The sequence below is a fragment of the Netta rufina genome, assembly GCF_964035555.1.
Source record: "Netta rufina genome assembly, contig: SCAFFOLD_156, whole genome shotgun sequence".
Classification (NCBI taxonomy): domain Eukaryota; kingdom Metazoa; phylum Chordata; class Aves; order Anseriformes; family Anatidae; genus Netta; species Netta rufina.
The window spans coordinates 1-18,888 of record NW_028168920.1 but is presented as its reverse complement, the minus strand read 5'-3'; the positions used below and the strand labels follow the sequence as shown (position 1 = coordinate 18,888).

General features: G+C 70.2%; 4 protein-coding genes across 5 annotated transcripts; 2 read left to right on the top strand and 2 right to left on the bottom strand.

Moving 5' to 3' along the window:
• Window positions 1-47: 47 nt before the first annotated feature.
• On the bottom strand, window positions 48-4,404 carry ADAMTS4 (ADAM metallopeptidase with thrombospondin type 1 motif 4). Of its 2 annotated transcripts, XM_084307080.1 has the most exons (9): window positions 4,252-4,404; window positions 2,854-3,177; window positions 2,176-2,308; window positions 1,913-2,083; window positions 1,536-1,822; window positions 1,274-1,460; window positions 1,010-1,185; window positions 754-929; window positions 48-659 (listed from the first exon to the last, which is right to left on the bottom strand). In XM_084307080.1, the coding sequence occupies exons 1-9, from the start codon at window positions 4,381-4,383 to the stop codon at window positions 248-250; spliced, it is 1,998 nt and encodes a 665-aa protein (XP_084163206.1). In that variant the 5' UTR covers window positions 4,384-4,404; the 3' UTR covers window positions 48-247. The 2 variants fall into 2 exon arrangements, with proteins under 2 accessions (XP_084163206.1, XP_084163205.1); XM_084307079.1 differs by having other exon boundaries at window positions 1,274-1,822.
• A 2,719-nt stretch (window positions 4,405-7,123) lies between these two features.
• On the top strand, window positions 7,124-12,194 carry NDUFS2 (NADH:ubiquinone oxidoreductase core subunit S2). Its single transcript, XM_084307081.1, has 14 exons — window positions 7,124-7,254; window positions 7,839-7,942; window positions 8,310-8,500; window positions 9,135-9,255; window positions 9,353-9,465; window positions 9,570-9,644; window positions 9,733-9,810; window positions 10,006-10,091; window positions 10,405-10,524; window positions 10,614-10,743; window positions 10,867-10,962; window positions 11,226-11,309; window positions 11,878-11,935; window positions 12,049-12,194. The coding sequence occupies exons 1-14, from the start codon at window positions 7,148-7,150 to the stop codon at window positions 12,084-12,086; spliced, it is 1,401 nt and encodes a 466-aa protein (XP_084163207.1). The 5' UTR covers window positions 7,124-7,147; the 3' UTR covers window positions 12,087-12,194.
• Window positions 12,195-12,311: 117 nt separating this feature from the next.
• FCER1G (Fc epsilon receptor Ig) lies at window positions 12,312-14,627 on the top strand (the record flags this gene model as incomplete). Its single annotated transcript, XM_084307082.1, has 6 exons — window positions 12,312-12,489; window positions 12,599-12,706; window positions 13,184-13,275; window positions 13,431-13,475; window positions 13,807-13,830; window positions 14,259-14,627. 6 exons carry the CDS (start codon window positions 12,312-12,314, stop codon window positions 14,310-14,312), a joined length of 501 nt encoding a protein of 166 aa, XP_084163208.1. The 3' UTR covers window positions 14,313-14,627.
• Window positions 14,628-14,752: 125 nt separating this feature from the next.
• On the bottom strand, window positions 14,753-18,637 carry LOC311221690 (Fc receptor-like protein 4; the record flags this gene model as incomplete). The annotated part of the gene is made up of 11 exons (XM_084307074.1): window positions 14,753-14,889; window positions 15,019-15,072; window positions 15,173-15,249; window positions 15,343-15,364; window positions 15,555-15,644; window positions 15,743-16,063; window positions 16,138-16,407; window positions 16,946-17,230; window positions 17,330-17,584; window positions 18,261-18,503; window positions 18,617-18,637. Coding segments are annotated over 11 exons (1,775 nt in total), but the record flags the coding sequence as incomplete, so codon positions are not given.
• Between the last annotated feature and the right edge of the window lie 251 nt (window positions 18,638-18,888).

The window sequence follows — 18,888 nt, the reverse complement described above, 5'->3', positions numbered from 1 at the left end:
GGTCGACGCAGCCCGGCACCCCCTCCAAGAACCACAACACCAGCGAGTGAGCTCCATAAATACCTTTAAATAACCCCCCCGCCGCGCTGCGGGTGGCTGTGGGGAGACGGGGACCGCGCGGGGGGGACCCCCGAGACCAGCCCGGGGGGTGGGGGGCCCCCACCGTGCCCGAGGAGAGGGGCTGAGGTAGACGGGCGGGCGGGTGCCCCCCCTGGGCAATAAATAACCAAATAAATAACCCCGAGCGCTACGCCCGGCGGGTCCGCAGGACGGCCAAAATCTCCGCTTTCTGCTTCTCCCACGCCGACACCGCCGCCGGGTGCCGGGGGGCGAAGAAGCTGTACCTCAAGCGGGGGGGGCGCCGCTCGTCCACCACCAGCGCCTGCAGCACCAGCGGCTCGCGCAGCGGCCCCCGGCACGCCAACGTCTCGGTGGCGGCCGTGGCCCCGCTGTAGCGCAGCGAGACGCCGCCCGCCAGCGTCACCGTGCTCTCCGAGGGCACCAGGACGTAGCCACCGTTGAGCAGGGAGCCGCCGGACGGCTGCCGCAGCGCCAGGTAGACGCTGTCACCGGTGTCACCGCCGCCCGCCGGCGAGCCCTGCCGCACCAGGAGGTGCGTGGCGCCCGCCGGGATGGTGACCACGTCGTTGTAGCCGAAGCTGTGGGGCAGGGATAGCGTTGGAGGGGGTGGCAGGGGGACGCCAGGCACCCGTGGGTGCCCCCTCTGTGCTGCCGCCACCCTCGGGTGCTCACCGGGGCTTGGTGAAGACGCCGGAGACCTTGGTGCAGGTGGAGCCGTCGCCGCCGCACACCATGCACTTGTCGAATTTCTTCTTGGAGCCGATGACGCGGTCGCAGCCGGTGGGGACGCAGCGGCCCCGCACGCACACCCCGGTGCCCTCGGGCGAGCAGGGCGTCCCGTCGGCCACCTGCGGCACGCACAAACCACGGCCTCAGCACCCCGGGGTGCCACCCCACGGGGAAGGGGACGCGGGACGGGGACGCTCACCCGTGGCTCCAGCACGTGGTAGTAGCCCAGGCTGCGCGACTGGCAGGTCAGCTTGCACCGATCCTTCTCGGCGACGCCGCTGTAGCGCGGCACCCAGTCCCCCGCGGCTGGCAGCCCCTTGAAGACGTCGGGGCGATGGTTGTAGGCAGCGCACTGCTCCTCCCGGAAAGCCAGGGCTGCGGGGTGGGGGGACACAGGGCACCGTCAGCACCGGCGCTGCCCCCAAAACCCTCCCGGTGCGCCCCCATCGCCGCCCCCACTCACGGTTGCTCCCGGGACAGGTCCCGGTGTTGCAGGAGCGGAACCGGCTGCGCTCCCCCCGGCAGTAGCGGCCGCCGTTGCGGGGCGCGGGGCGGCTGCAGGAGCGCTGGGAGAAGCTGACGCCGCCACCGCAGCTCCGCGAGCAGCCGCCCCACGGCCCCCACGGCCCCCAGGCACCATCCACGGGGGTCTGCGAGGGGAGAAGCGAACCGTCAGACCACCGCCGGTGGTACCCAAATCCCACCCGGAGCGTCCCGGCACTCACGTTGAGCTCCTCCACGGCGGCGATGCCCACGCACTGCCCGCTCATGCAGGCTCTGCCGGGCCCGCACGGCGTGCCGTCGGCCCAGGGGAAGTGTTTGGTCTGGCAAACGGCTCGCCCCCCGGCACGGCCGCTGCACCAGAGCGCGGCACAGGGCGGCTGCACCTCCCCGCAGTGCCGCGAGTCCGTGCCGAAAGCCAGCTGGCACTGCCGCTCCAGCGGGTACGCGGTGCCCGGCAGCGCCGTCGGCAGCCGCAGCCACTCCGAGGGCTTGTCCAGGAGGCAGTGACCTGCGGGGAGGTGACACGGCTGCACGGGGCGTCCCCGGGGATGGAGGGGACACAGGGGGCTGGGGGGGGGGGGGGGCCGGCGGGTCATACCGTGGCCGTTATCCAGAAAATCGGTGATGAAGCGGGCGCTGCACGGGGACCACATCTCGCCGGGGGGCACCGAGGACATGACCGGGGCCATGACGCGGCGCGAGGAGCCCGCGGGGCCGTTGAGCTCCGCGCAGTGCGGCGAGTCGTCGTGCGGCATGCTGAAGATGTGCCCTGCGCAGGGACGGGGCCGTCAGCACCCCCAGGGGGGGTTTGGCCGGGGATGGGGGCCCTGCCTTTTGTGTCCCCCCCTCCCCGGTGCTCACCGAGCTCGTGGGCAACTGTGAGGGCGGACTGCAGCCCGTCGTCCTCCACGATGGCGCAGCTGCGCTCGGGGTCGCAGGCGGTGCCCACGTCGGCCATGCCCAGGGTGTCGCACGTGGCCGCCCCACACAGGTCCTGGGGAGGGGTGCACAGGGCTGGGGGGGGGCGTCTTGGAGCACCCAGACACCCACGGGTGCCCCACTGACCCTGCCTGCACCCCGAGATCGTGGGGGCACCCACGCAGTTGGAGGGGACCCAGGGATCCTTCCCAGCACCCAAAGTCTCAGGGATGAGGTTCAGGGGCCCTGCCAGCACCCAAATACCCACAAAGCATCCCCAGGACCCAATCAGCACCCAAAAACCTTGGTGGGCACCCAAGGGATCCTACCGTGCACCCAAGGGATCCTGCCCAGCACCTAAACTCTCTGGGATGGGCTCTGGGAACCCCGCGACCACCCAAAATCCCACGGACACCCCAGGGACCCAACCAGCATCCAAGCACCCCAAGAACCCATCCCACACCCCAAAATCCCAAGGGTCCCACTCCAAGCACCCAAACTCCCCAGGACAGGTCCCGGGCACCCTGCCAGCACCCAAACACCTTCGGGGGGGCACCCAGGGACCCATTGGGACCCAGCCACCCCCCACCCATCCCCCCGCAGCCCGTCCCCGTTGCCCACCTGCCGCGTGAAGAGGATGGCGGTGTCGAAGTGGAGGGGACTGTCCTCGTCGGGGACGTTGAGGTCCCGCTGCCACCGGCAGAAGTTGCGGAGCATCTGGGCGGCGTTGGTGGTGGCGGGGGGCCCCGGGGTGCCGGGACCCAGCACCAGCAGGCGCGTCACCCGCAGCTCCACGGCGTTGCCCAGGCTGCCGTGCCGAAAGGACCTGGCGGCGGCCGCCAGCACCGTCAGCAGGTACGGCCGCAGCCCCGCGCCGTGGAAGCGTGCCATCGACTCGTCCGCCACCACCAGCATCTCCACGAAGCGCGGCAGCGAGGCGAAGCGCTGCCGGGGAGCGGGCGTTGGGCACGGCACCGGGGCGGGGACCCCCAGTGTCAATGTCCCCCGCCCGGTGTCCCCAGCGCCGTGCCACCACCCCGTGCTGGTGACCCGCAGCACCGTGCCAGCCCACCCTGGTGTCACCCATTGGTGGCTGACCCCACACCAGTGTCCCCCAGCCCACCCTGGTGTCACCCATCGCTGTGCCAATGTCCCTTGTTACTGTCCCATCCCGTCCCAGTGCCCCCCAGCACCATTCCAGTGTCCCTTATCGCTGTGCCAGCCCCACACCAGTGTCCCCCAGTAATATGTCACCCTACACCAGTGTCCCCCAGCACCGTGCCAATGTCCCTGATCCCCGTGCCATCCCGTCCCAGTGTCCCCAGCACCACGTGACTCCACACCAGTGTCCCCCAGCACCGTGCCAGCCCGTGCTGGTGTCCCCAGTCCCCGGTGCTGCTGTCCCCACGGGTGCCAGCCCGTGCCCTGTCCCCGGTGTCCCCACCCTGCAGGGTCCCGGTTGTCCCCTGGGGGTGCTGGGGAGGGTCGCATCCCTCCCAGCTGGTGCCACTCCTGATGTGTCCCGATACATCCTGATATGTCCCAATATATCCTGATATGTCCCAATATGTTCCATTATGTCCCGATATGTCCTGATATATCCTGATATGTCCCGATATGTTCCAGTATGTCCTGATATGTCCTGCTGTGTCCCAATATGTTCCAATGTCCCGATATGTCCTGCTGTGTCCTGCTATGTCGCAATAGATCCTGATATGTCCTGATATGTTCCAGTAAGTCCTGATATGTCACAATATTCCAATATGTCCCAATATATCCTGGTATGTCCCATTATGTTCCAGTATGTCCTGATATGTCCCGATATGTCCCGATATGTTCCAGCATGTCCCGATATATCCTGATATGTCCCAGTATGTCCTGATATCCCGATATGTCCCGACATGTCCCGATATATCCTATGTCCCGATATATCCCGCTGTGTCCCGATCTGTCCCGATGCATCCCGCTTTGTCCCGATCCGTCCCAGCCCCCCCCAGGTCCGTCCCATCCCGGCCGTACCTTGGCTCTCCTCGGGGCCGGCTCCCCCCGGGGCCGGGGTTCGGCTCCCCCCGGGGCCGTAACGGGACAGGAGGGACCCGGCGCGGCCCCGGTGGCGGCGGCGAGGACGAGCGCCAGGAGCGCGCAGCGCATGGCCCGGGGCACCGCGTCCCGCTCGGCGGCCGAGCCTGGCCCCGCCGCCGCCTTTTAACGGCCCCGGGACGGGGGGGGGGGGGGGACGGAGGCGGGGGGGGGAAACCCGCGCTGCCCCCCCCGGGACGGTTCCGGGAAGGCTGAGCCCGGCCGGAGCCTGGGAACGGGGAAGCCCCGGGAACGGGGGCGGCTGTGCCAAGGGGGGGGGCGTGGGGCTGGGGATCCCCGGAACGTCCCCTGCCCTCAACGCCCCCCCCCGCCCTGTCCTGTCCTGTCCCTTCTGTCCCTCCCTGTCCCCTCCATTGCTGCCCGGCCCCCCCCATCCCATCCTGTCCCCTTCGTCACTCCCTGTCCCCATCACGCCCTGTCCCTCCCTGTCCCCAATATCCCCTCCTGTCCCCTCCATCCCCTCCCTGTCCCCCCCATCACCCCCTGTCCCCTCCTGTCCCCCCCATCCCCTCCCCGCCCCCTCCATCCCCTCCTTGTCCCCTCCATCACCCCCTGTCCCCTCCTTGTCCCCTCTCTGTCCCCTCCATCACCCCCTGTCCCCTCCATCCCCCCCCATCCCCACACGGGTCCCTCCCGGCCCCCTCCCCATGTCCCCCTTTCCCGGCAGGGCCCCCCCCCGATGTGTCACACCGAAGTCACCTCCTGGCCCCCGGCCCGGCAGCACAGGGGCCGTATCCTGCTTCCTCCCTTCTCGTAACCGGGGCTGAGCCACCGGCCACCCTTCCTGCCCCGGTGCCCCCCCCCCCCACCCATCTCGGGGTGCCCTGCGTGCCCCCCAGGGGTGCCGCGGTGCCGTCCCCGCTGTCCCCGGGGAGAACAAGAGGGTGACAAAGGGAGCTGGCGGCACCCGGCGCCGCTGGACAATGGGGCCTCTGTGCTGCAGGGTGCTGGGCTGCACCCACGGGACCCCCCCGGCACCCACGGGACCCCCCCCGGCACCCAGAGCCTGTAGCCGGGACCAGCACCCGTGCATGCCTGGGAATGCTGTTGTGACTGGGAGCCCACTGGGAGCCCACTGGGAGCCCACTGGGAGCACACCACAGCTGGCACAAGCAGAATTCACCGGGTCCAGCAGCCGGGGGGAGGGGGCTGGCAGGCGCTGGCACCCCCCCGGCTCCAGCATCCGCCGGATCTGGCACCTGGCTCTGCCGGCGTCCCGTGGGCTCCAGCATCCGCCCAGTTGGGCGTCCGGCACGGCCAGCGTCCCCAGCACCAGCATCCGCCGGATCCGGCATCCCGCAGGGGCAGCGTCCTCTGCCTCCGGCGTCTGCTCCAGCACCCCCAGATCCAGCACCTCCAGATCCAGTACACCCAGATCCAGCACTCCCATTTCCAGTACACTCAGTTCCAGCACCTCCAGCTCCAGAAACTCCAGCTCCAGCACCCACTGCTCCAGTACACCCAGCTCCAGCACCCCCAACTCCAGCATCCCAATTCCAGCACCCCCAGTACACCCAGCTCCAGCACCCCCAGTTCCAGTACACTCAGCTCCAGTACCCCCAGTTCCAGTATACCCAGTTCCAGCCCTCCCAGTTCCAGCACCCCCAGCTCCAGCACCCCCAGCTCCAGTACCCCCAGTTCCAGCACTCCCAGTTCCAGCACCCCTAGTTCCAGCACCCCCAACTCCAGCACCTCCAGCACCCCCAGTTCCAGCACCCTTGGCTCCAGCACCCCCAATTCCCATATCCCCACTTCCAATCCCAGTGTCCCCAGTTCACCTCCAGCATTTCCCAGTCTCAGCCAGACCCACGCACGAAAGCCCCCAGCACACGCACGGGGCCGACACACGCATGGTGCACGCTCGCACGCCATCACGTGCGCACGGGGACACGGGGACACCAGGGACATGGGGACACCGGGGACACCCTCGGGGACACTGGAGGCTGCTCGGTGCCCCCCGGGGGGGTCCAGGCAGCATCTGTCCGGCCCCGTGGGGCCGCCGTGACTCAGCGCGGGGTCGGGGTCAGCGGTGACGCCGCCGGGCGGCCGCTGGCGTCAGCGGGGTCGGTGACGCAGCGCGAGGCCGCGGGAGCTGGCGCGGCCACGGGGACGGGGGAGCCTGGGGGGGGGCACACACAAATTGGGGTCACCGAGGGTGCTGGCACGGCCTGGCTGTCCCCGTGTCCCCCCGCAGGGAAGGCCCCTGGGGGTGGGGTGGGGTGGGGGGGGGTGATTTGGGTCATGGCACGTTTTGGGGACGTGGTGGGGGGGTCCTGCTTGCCCTGCCCCCTCCGTCCTAGCCCTGCCTTCGCCATCCCCATCCTGCTCGCCCTGGTCCCTTCTGTCCCCCCAGTGCCCCCCCCCGACCCCCTCTGTCCCCCCATCCCCTTCTGTCCCCTCTGCCCCCCCAGCCCCCTCTGCCCCCCCCCGTCCCCCCCATGTCCCCCCATGCCCCCCCTGTTCCCATCTGCCCCCTCTGTGTCCCCATGCCCCCTCTGTGTCCCCTCACGCCCCCCCCAGTCCCCTCCTGTCCCCCCCATCCCCTCCCCTCCCCTCTGTCCCCACCCCCGCCCCTCTGCCCGCCCCAAAGATGGCGGCAGCACCCATTCCAGTTTCCCGGATGTTGCCCTCAGCAAACATGGCGGCCGAACAGCGTCCCCCTCCCCTCCCCTTCCCCCCTCCCATACACACACACCTGCCCTTCCTTTTGCCCGTAGCCAACATGGCGGCGAGGCGGCTTCACCCTCCCACCCCCAACATGGCGCCGTGCCGCGGGGGCTGACGGCGGCGGCGCCTGCGCGGTGCCAAGGGCAAGATGGCGGCGCTGCGGGCGCTGCGGGCGCTGGGGGGGCTGCGGGGCCTGCGGGCCCCCGGGGGGCTCCCGGCGGCGGCGGCGGCGCGGCTCGGGGCGGCCCCGGCACGGTGAGGGCGGGGGGCGGCGGGGGAGGGCCGGGGGGAGGCGAGGGGGCGACGGGGGGCCGGGAGCGGGGGCTGGGGGTCGGGGGTCAAAGGTCAGGGGTCGGAGGTTTGGGGTCTGGGGTCGGGGGATGGGATTTGGGGTCTGGGATTTGGGGGCTGGGGGCTGGGTGTTGGGATCTGGGATTTGGGATTTGGGGGCTGGGGTTGGGGGTTGGGCACCTGGGAGCTGGGATTTGGGGGCTGGGATTTGGGGGCTGGGGGTTGGGGTTGGGGGTTTGAGGGTTGAGGATCTGGGCCTGGGGGTCTGGGGTTGAGGGTTTGGGGTCTGGGGCCAGGACCTGGGGGCTGGGATTTGGGATCTGAGGTTTGGGGTCGGGGGTTGGGGGTCAGCGACCTGGAACCTGGGGCCGGGACCTGGGGTTTGGGGTCTGGAGTCTGGGTCTGGGTCCAGGACTGGGACCCGGGGCTGGGACCTGGGGCCTGGCTCTGGGTTCAGGGGCCAGAATGTGGGGTCTGGGATTTGGGGTCGTGGCCCAGGGGCCGGTCCTGTTCCTCCCCATCCCATTATGACCCCCTTGGTCCCGCAGGGCCCGGCAGTGGCAGCCCGACGTGGACTGGGCGCAGCAGTTCGCCGGCGCCATCATGTACCCCAGCAGGGAGACCGAGAAGTGGGTGCCGCCGCCCTGGGACGGTGAGGGGCCGGGGACACCCCCAGGGCAGCGGGATTTTGGGAGGGGGGAACCCCGGGGTGGGGGGCAGCCTCCTTAGGGGGGCGCAGGAGGAATAATGGGGTGGCTGAAACCCTGGGAAAGGCTTTGGGGTGGGGGTGCTGGGCACCCGTGGGCTCTGGAGGGTGCTGAGTGGGGTCCTTGTGCCAATTTGGGGCTCGTTGGGTGCCCAGCGGGTGTCAGGGTGGGATTTGGGGTGCCCTGAGCTGCGGGGGGGTGGTTAATCAGGGTGCTCAGCGGGGCAGCTCCCCCGACACCGCAGGGTTGATGCGTTGTGGGGTGTTTTCCCTGCCTGATTCATCCCCAAAAAATTGTCCCCCCCCCGAGCAGACAAAGACCCCCCGGCCCACAAGAAGGTGTCCAGCCTCACCATCAATTTCGGGCCCCAGCACCCGGCCGCCCACGGGGTCCTGCGCCTGGTGATGGAGCTGAGCGGGGAGACGGTGAAGAAGTGCGACCCCCACGTCGGGCTGCTGCACCGCGGCACCGAGAAGCTCATCGAGTACAAGACGTACCTGCAGGTACAGGGTGGGGGGGGCTCCGAGGGCCTCCCCGGTGCCTTTTTTTTTCTCGTCCTGCTGCGAGGATTTGGGGAAAGTGGTGGGGAAATGGCGAGGGGAGCCCGAGTTTGGGCCAGACTGGCCGGCTGCCCGCGTCCCCCTGCCTGACCCGGCCACGTCAGCGCTGCCCGGGGGCTTCTTTCCCCGTTGGATTTGGTTGTGGTGTTTGCAAACACCTCCCCGCTGGTTGATTATCCCGCCCAGATTTAATTTCGGTGCTGGCAGGAGGAGCAGAGCCTGAAATAACCCGGGGCTGGGACAGCGGGGGGACGGCGGCACCGCACGCTTGGTGCCAGCCAAAAAGCTCTCGGGGCACATTGCCCCCCTCCTCCACACCTTGTTCTGAGGAAGGCCACTTGGATGCCTGCAGGGCTGGAGCTTTTGGGCTCCTTTTGGGGCTCCCGGGCTCCTTTTGGGCTCCTTTTGGGGCTCCTTTTGGGGCTCCCGTGCCCCCTGGGGGAGAGGGAAGCCGCCGCCGTCCTCCGAGTGCCGTGGGTGCTGGCCGCAGCCCCTCAAGGTCACCTTTTCTTCGGGAGTTGGACTCGGCGATCCTTCTGGGTCCCTTCCAACTCTCCTTTTGGGATCCCTTCGCCAGGCCCTGCCCTATTTCGACCGCCTCGACTACGTGTCCATGATGTGCAACGAGCAGGCCTACTCCCTGGCCGTGGAGAAGCTGCTCAACATCCGCCCGCCCCTCAGGGCGCAGTGGATCCGAGGTGAGCACGGCCTGCTCCCTCCCCGGGGAAGGGTCTGGGGGGGCGTTTTTTCCCTTTTCTGCCCCCCTCTCACCCCTCTGCGCCCCCCCCCCCCCAGTCCTTTTTGCAGAGATCACCCGGCTGCTCAACCACATCATGGCAGTGACCACGCACGCGCTGGACATCGGAGCCATGACCCCCTTCTTCTGGATGTTTGAGGAGAGGGAGAAGGTGAAGGGACGGGGACGGGGAAGCTGCAGCCGCCCTCGGGGTCGGTTTGAGGGGCTCGAGGCCGGCGGACGGACCCCCCCCCTCCTTTCTCTGCCCCCCTGCAGATGTTTGAGTTCTACGAGCGGGTCTCGGGGGCGCGGATGCACGCCGCCTACATCCGTCCCGGCGGGGTTCACCAGGTAAAGTGCTCCCTGCAGCCCCCCCCTTTGGGATTTGGGGGGGTTTCCCTGATTCCTCCCGGGCTGATCTCCCCCTCCTCGCACCCAGGACCTGCCCCTGGGGCTGATGGACGACATCTACGAGTTCGTGAAGAATTTCTCCATGCGGGTGGATGAGGTGGAGGAGGTGAGCGCGGCCGCCACGCGGGGACACCGGGGAGGGAGGGAGCGGCCCCGTTTCCCCCCCCCAACAGGGGCTGGGGTCTCCCTGCTGTCCCCTGGGCATGGCCAGCGTGGGGTTGTCCCCCGGGTGGTGGCAGCAGGGAGGGGGGACAGGGCTGCCCGTGGTGGTTACGGGTGGCTGAGGCCCCGCTGCCCGCAGATGCTGACCAACAACCGCATCTGGAAGAACCGCACGGTCGATATCGGGGTGATAACGGCCGAGGAGGCGCTCAACTACGGCTTCAGGTGGGTCCCGGGGGGCTCCTCGGGGTCGGGGGGGCTGCTTGTTGGGGTCAGGGGGCTGCTCTGGGGCTGCTCGGGCTCGGTGCTGGCCCCTGCCTGGCTCCAGGCCCCGCTGCTTGGTGTCAGAGCAGCGCCACCGTGTCCTGCGTGGCTTTGTCCCCCCGCTGTCCCCAAACCCTTCTGGGGAGGCCGTGCTGTGCGAGGTGAGGAGCTCCTGGCCCCTTTCCGGGTCCCCTCGGTGTGGGGTCCTGCTGCTGTGGGACGCGGGCTGGGGTTTTTGGTCCCCCCCCCGGCTCAGCCGCCTCTCTCCACGCAGCGGGGTGATGCTGCGGGGCTCGGGGATCCACTGGGATCTGCGCAAGACCCAGCCCTACGACGTCTACGACCAGGTGGAGTTCGACGTCCCCATCGGCTCCCGAGGGGACTGCTACGACCGGTACGTCCCCGCGCCGCGGCTGCCCGCCCCCTTCCCGGCACAGCACCCGCGCTGAGCCCCCCCCCCCCCCCCAAAACTCCCCCCCCCAGGTACCTGTGCCGCGTGGAGGAGATGCGCCAGTCCCTGCGCATCATCCTGCAGTGCCTCAACAAGATGCCCGAGGGGGAGATCAAGGTGGACGACGCCAAAATCTCCCCTCCCAAGCGGGCCGAGATGAAGGTAAAAAGCCTGGCCTGCTGCCGGCCCCCCCAATTTGCACCGGGGACCCCCCCCCAAGCCCAAAAAAACGCTTCTGGGGGAGGAGGAGACCCAGCGCTGCCCGGCCGTGGCCTCTCTCCGCAGACCTCCATGGAGTCCCTGATCCACCACTTCAAGCTCTACACCGAGGGCTACCAGGTGCCCCCCGGAGCCACCTACACGGCCGTCGAGGCCCCCAAGGTGCCCTTCTCGTGCTTTTTGGGGGGGCTGAGCCCACCCTGGGCTGGCACCCAACTCGGTTGGGGGGTGGGAGGAGGGTGGTGGGTGCCAGCCTGCGCCGCGGTGCCTCTGGGGACGGCGCTCACCGGGTGTGGGACGGGCACAGCCCTCGGGACACCGCACACGTCCCGTCCTGTCCCGGGGCCTCTCGGTGTTGTTTGGGGCTGGACGCGGCCGCCGCAGCCCCCCCGGGTGTCACCAGCCCTGTCCCCGTGTCCCCGCAGGGTGAATTCGGCGTTTACCTCGTCTCGGACGGCAGCAGCCGCCCCTACCGCTGCAAGATCAAGGCGCCCGGCTTCGCCCACCTGGTAGGGCACTGGGGGGGAACTGGGAGGGAACTGGGAGGACTGGGGGGGCAGCCTGGGGTGGCCGAATCTGCCCTCCAGCCCCTCGTGGGCCGGCTGCGAGGTTCTCTAGGGGCCAAGTGGCACCTGTGGGGACGTGGCTGTCACCCGCACGGCCCCGTCCCCGCCGGGGGGCTCGGCGCGAGCCGCAGCCTCTCCTGCTGGAGCCTCGGAACCGGAGGCCGCTTCCTCTCCCCGCCGATAGCTGACCACTTCCTGCAGCTGCCGTGCTGCTGGGGGCCTGGCCTGAGCCGTGGGGGGGCTGCTGGAGGGGCCCCCCCCGTCCGGAAGCTGTGGTCCCAGCACCGTCGGCGGCTGTTGGACGCAGGCGGCCGCGCCTCCAGCCTCGTGCCTCCGGCTGCTGACCGCAGCGGGCGCCTTCCTGCCGGCCCCAGCTCCGCGGGATCGGCCGAATTTGGGGTTTGGGGGGGGGCACGGGGATGGCACGGGACCGGGGGGGGCAGCCCCTGAGTTAAAGCGGCCCCGTGGCACCGCGTTCGGGGCTGATTTTGTGTCTTTCCTCCTCTTTCAGGCCGGCCTGGACAGGATGTCGCAGGGCCACATGCTGGCAGACGTGGTGGCCATCATCGGTACGTGTCCCCCGGGGGGGTCCCGCGCCCCCCATGGACCCCCTGTTGGGTTTTTGGGGGGGGTCGGGGAGCCGGGCTCGGCCCTGCCCTCACCTCCTTTTTCCTCTCTCCAGGCACGCAGGACATCGTGTTCGGGGAGGTGGATCGGTGAGGGGCTCAGCGCCGTGCCTCCGCTGCGTGTGCTGCTCCCTGCGCTCCCCCCTGCGCCCCCCCCGTGCTGTCCCTTCACCGATTTGAGTCGAATAAAGGCTAAAACAGGTCCCGGCTCCGCGCTTCTGTCCCTGCGTCAGCCCTCGGCTGCCGGAACTGGGTGAAACCCCGCTCCTCTGCCCTTTTCCCACACAAGGCTTGCGGTCAAGAGCTTCCCCTTCCCTCGATGTGGGGCCCGCGGGCGCATCACCCTCTCCGGGAGGATCCTCCCCGCTTCCCCAGCCCCGGGGGGGGGCACTTCCCGGGGGTATTTTTGCCCTCCTGCCCCCACCGCCTGCGATTTTGCACCCGACGCCTCTGGGAGCTCCCCTGTGCCAGGGTGGCACTTGGGCACGGGGAGGGTGGTGACACGGGGACAGCTCGGTGGCAAACCGGGGGGGGGGGGGGGGGGCCCGCGTGGCCAGACGGGGGCTGGAGGAGGGGAAGCGGTGGCGGGGGGGGGGGGGACGTGAGGGCGGCGCGAGCCGCTGGGGAGGAAAGCACTCGCCCTGCGGTCGCTGCCTCCAGCGCAACGCCCAGCGCCGCCGGCCACAGCCCTGCACCTCTGGGTGCCGGCAGCAGGTAGGGACCGGGCACGGGGACAGGGCTGGGGGACGGGGACAGGACTGGGGGGGGGACAGGGGACGAGCTGGGGGGGGTTGGGGACAATTTGGGGAGGGACAGGGGACAGGGGAGCAGCTGGGTGGGTGCGTGGGTGATGGCCCGGCCTGGCCAACGCTGCGCTCGCCCTTTGGGGTGAGGCAGGACCCATCGAAGGCACCCCCACGGCTCTGCTGGCACCCTTGGGGGCAGCGGGGTGTGTGATGGGGGGGGGGCACTGCCCTGTCCCACACCCGGGGGGGGGCACCCAGGGGCTCACCGAAACCATCGGAGACGCGGCGGTGGCACCGCTGCGCCGCCCGGGCACGCAGAGAAAGCTCGGAGGTGCTGGCTCCAAGCTCGGGGTGCCCGGGGCAGGATCTGTCCTGGGGTGTCACGGCCCCATTGTGTGCCCCCCCCCTCCGGCCCCCTGTCCCCCTGTCCCCCCCCCCCCCACAGAGGCACCGATGGAGCCGGAGCTGTGCTACGTGCTGGACGCCGTCCTCTTCCTCTACGGCATCGTCCTCACCGTGCTGTACTGCCGCCTCAAGGTGGGCACCACGGCCACGGCCCCCCCCCTTTTTGGGGCTGGACCCATCCCCAGAGGGATCCCCAAACCTCTGCGGGGTTTTTTTTCCCCCCCCCCCCATCCCGGGGTTTATTTTTTTGGGGGGGGGTTCGGGCTGACCCCTTTGCGTCCCCGCAGTTCCTGGCTCGCCGAGCATCGCAGGGCGCATCCAAAGCCAAGGAGGTAAAGTCCCTTTGTCACCCCCCCCCCCAAAAAAGGGGGGACACCCAGGCTGGGGGGGGGGCACTGGGGGGCCAGGGGGGGTGCTCTGGGGGGGTGGGGACCAGCGGTGACCGCCCCCGTCCTGCGCAAGGCTGGGGAGGGAACCGGGGGGGGGCACCCGGAGGTGGCAGATGCTGGAGGTGGGGGGGGGGAAGTGAAAAATCGTAGAAAATCCACAATTTGTGGGGCCGCCGGCAGATGGGGGGGGTGTGGGGGTGGGGAGCAGGGTGTCCGCCCCCCCCCACACCCCCTCCAGGGCAGCTCTTTCTCTTTCTCTTTCTTTTTTTTGCAGCAGAAAGAAGAAGCCATCTACACCGTAAGGCGGCCGCGGGGGGGCTGGGAGATCCCTGGGGGGCTGGGGGGGGGGCGATAAATGATAAATCCCATGGGGTGCCCCCGTCCCGTGGGTGCTGGGTGTTTGGGGGGGCGTTAATCCCGTGGGGTGCCCCCGTCCCGTGGGTGCCGGGTGGTTTTGGGGTGCCCCCATCCGTGGGGTGCCCCCATCCCTTGGGTGTTGTTTTGTTTTTTTTTGGGGGGGGGGGTAAATCCTGTGGGGTGCCCCCATCCCGTGGGTGCCGTGGTTTATGGGGTGCCTCACGTCCCCGGGGTCCCCGCAGCTACCCAGGGCCACACCCCGTTTTTGGGTGGAAAAATCACCAATCTGGGGCTGCGGGTTTGCGTGGTGGGGGGGTTGCGGGGGGGGCAGGCAGGGCTGTAACCCCCCCCCCCCCTCTCCTACACCAGGGGCTCAGCACCGAGCACCAGGACACGTACGAGATGCTGGAGCCCAAATCCTGACCTCGTCCTCGCGCCGCCCCCCCCGGCCCCCATCCCCAGGACCCCCCCTCGCCCCCCGCCCCCCCCCCCAGCCACCGCTGGATGCAGAATTGGAGGTTTTTCTGCGCAGGAAACGGCCGTTTTCAGCCCCAAATCGCCTCCAGCTGGGCACGGACCCCGCCGCGGTGCCGGGGGCGTGATGGGGGCCTGGGGGGCTGGGGGGGGGGTGAAGCCAGCCCGGACCCCCCCCCCCCAGCTCCTGCCCCACTCCTCCCAGTAAAGCAGCTCCCGGTGCAAACTGGGCACGGCGCTCGCCTTAATCCCGGCCGCGGGACGGGGGCAGCGGGTGGGTGGCACCGGGGGGGGGGGGTAGGATAAAAAAAAAAAACAGGCATTTTGGGGAGAGAAACGGCTTTTTGTGTATTTGGGGGTGTCGTCCGGGGGGGGTTGTTTTTGGGGTGTCAGGCGCAGGGGACGTTCTCGTAGCTGTCGCTGGGGACCCGGCGCAGCCCCCGGGGGCCGCTGGCACCGCGGGGCCCCGGCAGCACCGCGTAGGTGACGGAGGGCTCCTGGGGGGCACCGGGGGGCGCGGGGCCGCCTGCGGGGCCACCACCGAGTCTCGGTTTGGGGACACGGGACGTGGCACGGGGGGGGGACACTTGTTTTCGGCCACCTCCCCGCGTGTCCCCTCCCCGGCTCACGCGGTGTCCCCGTCCCCTGCACTCACCCCCTCCCTGCTCCGTGACGATGACGGCGGCGTACACCACGTCCTGGGGGGACACTGCGGGGACAGAGCCGTGTCCCCCCCCTCCTTGCAGTGGCACCGGGGCAGTCGCGGTGTCCCCAAGGGGGCCGCGGTGTCCCCAAGGGCTGGCACTCACCGTTGCTGTACTCAGGCTCCGCCGTCTCCGTGCTGAGGACAGGAGGGGCACGGGGACACCGAGGGGCTGCGGGGTCCCTGGGGGGGGGCGACAAGGGGACACCGAGGGGGTTGGGGACACCCTGGGGATGAGGGGGGGGTGCAGGTCCCCTCCCCGGGCTCTGGGCTCACCTCTCCTGGCTCTTTTTGGCCGCTGCAAAGCAAGAGGAGGGGGGGCGGTGAGTGCTCCGTGGGGGCGCTCCCTGGCAGCCTGGTTGTCCCCAAAGCCCCCCCATTGTCCCCAAAGCCCCCAATTGTCTCCAAAGCCCTCCCAGTGTCCCCAGAGCCCCCCTGCTGTCCCCAGAGCCCCCCCACGTCCCCAAAGACCCCCTCTTGTCACCCACCTGGGTGCCGCCGACGCCAGAGGTGCCAGCCCAGCGCGGCGGAGACAGCCAGCAGCACCAGCAGGGACGCGCTCAGCCCCCCGGCCAGCGCTGGGGACACGGAGGGGACAAACACGGCTCAGCCCCAGGGGCACGCAGCTCCCCCCCCCGACCCCCCCATATCCTCCTTGGGCTCACCAAGCCCTTACCTCGTCCCCACCGCTGCCCCTGTCCCCGCGGTGTCACCGAGAGGGCCACGGGGGGGCTGCGCTCCTGGAAGGCGCGCCGGGCGCCCAGCCGGTTGGTGGCCACGCACTGGTAGGAGCCGACGTGGCCCGGCCCCAGGGGTCCCAGGGGCAGGAGGGGACCCTCGCCCACCTCCTCCCCGTCCCGCAGCCACGTGAAGGCCACGGGGGCCGTGCCCACCCGCACGGCGCAGCTCAGGTTGAGGCGCTCGCCCTCCGTCCCCAACGCCTCCGTCACCGCCGCCTCCGTCCCCGCCACCCGCACGGTGGCACCGGCCACGGGCACTGGGAGAGGGGACGGCGCCGGGGGGTCACCGGGGGACCTGTGAGTGTCCCCCCCCACCCGGCACGGTGCTCACCCACGACGGTGACCCGCAGCTGGGAGCTGTTGGCCGCGGTGATGCCGTCGGTGGCCTGGCAGACGTAGTGGCCGCCGTCCTCCGGCCGCGCCGCCGGCAGCTCGTAGCGGGGTCCCTGGGCCAGGGGCTGGGCTTGGCCCTCCCGGTGCCAGGAGAAAACGAGGGGCCTCGTGCCCCCCCCCGCCGCGCAGCTCAGCACCAGGCCCTCCCCCTCCGCCACCTGCCCCCCGGGGGGCTGCGCCGCCAGGGTCACCCCCGTCACCGGCACCCCTGCGGAGAGGGGAGGTGGCGGGGGTGGGATGGGGACAGGGGGGCGCTGGGGACACTGGGAGGGGTGGGGGGACACAAAAGGGGTGTGGGGACCTGGGGAAGGATGGGGGGACCCAAAAGGGGTGTGGGGACCTGGGGAAGGATGGGGGGACCCAAAATGGGTGGGGGGGACCCAAAAAGGGTGTGGGGACCTGGGGAGGGACGGGGGGACCCAGAGGGGGTGTGGGGATCTTGGGAGGGATGGGGGGCCTGGGGAAGGGCAGGGGGAGCTGGGAAGGGGTGGATGAGGTCCTGGGGGTGGATGGGGGGGCCCAGGAGGGATGGGGAGTGGAGGAAGGATGGGGGACATGGGGTGGGATGGGGGGACCCTACAAAAAGATGGAGAGGGGTCCTGGGTGTGAGGATGGAGGGACCAAAGGAGGGAGCCCCAGGATGGGTGTTAGGACCCGGGGAGCAGATGGGGGGACCTGGGACAGAACTGGGGGAACTGGGGGACCCGGGGGGGGGGGTGGGATGCGCCCCCCTCCCAGCCGCTCACTTCTGACGGTGATGGTGACGGGGGCGCTGCGTTTCTGCACCTTGGCCGCCTCTGCCTGCGCCTCGCAGGCGTAGGAGCCCGAGTCCGGCAGCGCCAGCGCCCACAGCAGGTACCGGGGGGACCCCTGGGGCCCCGCCACCACCTCCCCGTCCCGGTAGAAGAGGTGCCGCAGGGCGACGCGGGGCCGCAGGGGGCTGCCGCGGGTGACGCAGGCCAGGGTGAGGGCGCTGCCCTCGAGGGGCTCCCGGGACCCCTCCACGCTCAGCTCCGGCACCGAGAAGAGCTCTGGGGAAACGGTTCCGAGCGGGGGCGGTGACCCCACTGCCGTGCCCCCCGGCCCCGCTGCCGTGCCCCCCGGCCCCGCTGCCCCCCGCCCGTGCTCACCGTGCACGACGACCTCGTTGGGCTTGGTCTCGAAGCTGCTCAGGTACCTTTTGCCCGTGCAGTGGTAGCGGCCGCTGTGCTGCGGCTGCGCGGGGGCGAGCAGCAGCGTGTCCTGCCCCCCCGGCCCCCGCAGCAGCTCCCCGTTTCGGAAGAAGCTCACGCTGCTCGGCCTCGAGTTCCACCAGCTCCGGCACCGCAGCACCAGCTCGTCCCCCTCCAGCACCGGCTGCACCGGAGCCTGCAGCACCCACGCGTCTGCGGGGAGCGGGGGGAGCCGCGTCGCACCGGGGCGCACAGGGGGCAGGGGGAGTGCACTGGGATGCACTGGTGTGCGTGGGTGTGCGCCCGGTGTGCACTGGGATGCACTGGTGTGAGTGGGTGTGCGCCCGGTGTGTGCAGGGGATGCGCCCGGTGTGCACTGGGATGCACTGGTGTGCGTGGGTGTGCGCCCGGTGTGCACTGGGATGCACCCGGTGGGTGTGGAGGGTGCACGGGGACAGGCTGGTGTGCACAGGGATGTGCCCAGTATGCGCTGGGGATGCACTGGTGCAGGGGGATGCGCCCAGTGTGCACGGAGAGGCACCCAACGTGCACGGGGATGCACCCGGTGTGCGTTGGGGACGCACTGGTGTGCACGGGGATGTACTGGTGCAGAGGGATGAGCCCAGTGTGCACTGGGGATGTACTGGTGCGCATGGAGATGCACCCAATGTGCACGGGGACGCACTGGTGTGCAGGGAAACGCACCCAGTGTGCACTGGGGACTCACTGGTGTGCACGGGGACGCGCCCCACGTGCGCAGGGTCCTGCCCAGCGTGCACAGGGCTCCCCCCCCCTCTGCCCCAATTGCACGAGAGGTGACAAAGGCCACGAAGCCGAGCCCCCCTCCCCCTGCCAAGCACCCATGGGTGCCGGGCACCCTGCCCCTCACCGTCAGAGACGCTCAGCTTGACGGGGAGGCTGGGCTCGGACCTGGACCTCTGGCACTGGAAGCTGTAGCGGCCGGTACTGGGCAGGGTGTACTGGAGGCGACTGGTGCTCCTGCTCGTCCTGCCGTTGATGCTCCACAGGGTGGGGATGTGCTCGCCGGGGGGGCCGCAGGTCAGCGTCACCTTCTGCTCCTCGAACAGGGGCGTCCAGGGGGGGTCCAGCGTCAGCAGGGGGGGCTGGGCGCCTGCAGGGGGGACACGGGGACGCCAGCGTGCCGGGGGACACTGGGGACTTGGGGACACTGGGGGACTGGGGACGTGGGGGGGCTTGGAGACATGGGGGGGCTCGAGGACTTACCTGTGAGGCTGAGGAATTGGGCTGGGAGGGAGAAGAGGCCGGGGGGGGGGCGCAGGGGCTGCTGTCACCGTGGGGTCCCCCAGCCCTCGCTGCACCCCCGGTTCCGGCCACGGGCACCCATGGGTGTGGGGAGCGTTCCCAGGGCGGCCGGGGGGGGCCCAGGGGCCGCAGCTGTGTCAGAGCCACCCATGCAAAGCAGCCGGGCCCCCGCCATCCCCCCCCGGCTGTGCAGGGCTCGGAGGCGCTTCCGCCAGCCCTGTCCCACGCTCCCC

Bases quoted from the DNA above. Each gene is read 5' to 3' on its own strand.
- ADAMTS4 (XM_084307079.1), bottom strand. From the start codon at position 4,383: ATGCGCTGCGCGCTCCTGGCGCTCGTCCTCGCCGCCGCCACCGGGGCC. The intron at 1,823-1,912 runs GTATGACCCGCC...ACCTCCCCGCAG, and splicing joins TTTTCTGGATAACGGCCACG to GTCACTGCCTCCTGGACAAG. The intron at 1,186-1,273 runs GTGAGTGGGGGC...CCCACCCCGCAG, and splicing joins GACCTGTCCCGGGAGCAACC to CCCTGGCTTTCCGGGAGGAG.
- NDUFS2 (XM_084307081.1), top strand. From the start codon at position 7,148: ATGGCGGCGCTGCGGGCGCTGCGGGCGCTGGGGGGGCTGCGGGGCCTG. The intron at 7,255-7,838 runs GTGAGGGCGGGG...TTGGTCCCGCAG, and splicing joins CTCGGGGCGGCCCCGGCACG to GGCCCGGCAGTGGCAGCCCG. The intron at 11,936-12,048 runs GTACGTGTCCCC...TCCTCTCTCCAG, and splicing joins AGACGTGGTGGCCATCATCG to GCACGCAGGACATCGTGTTC.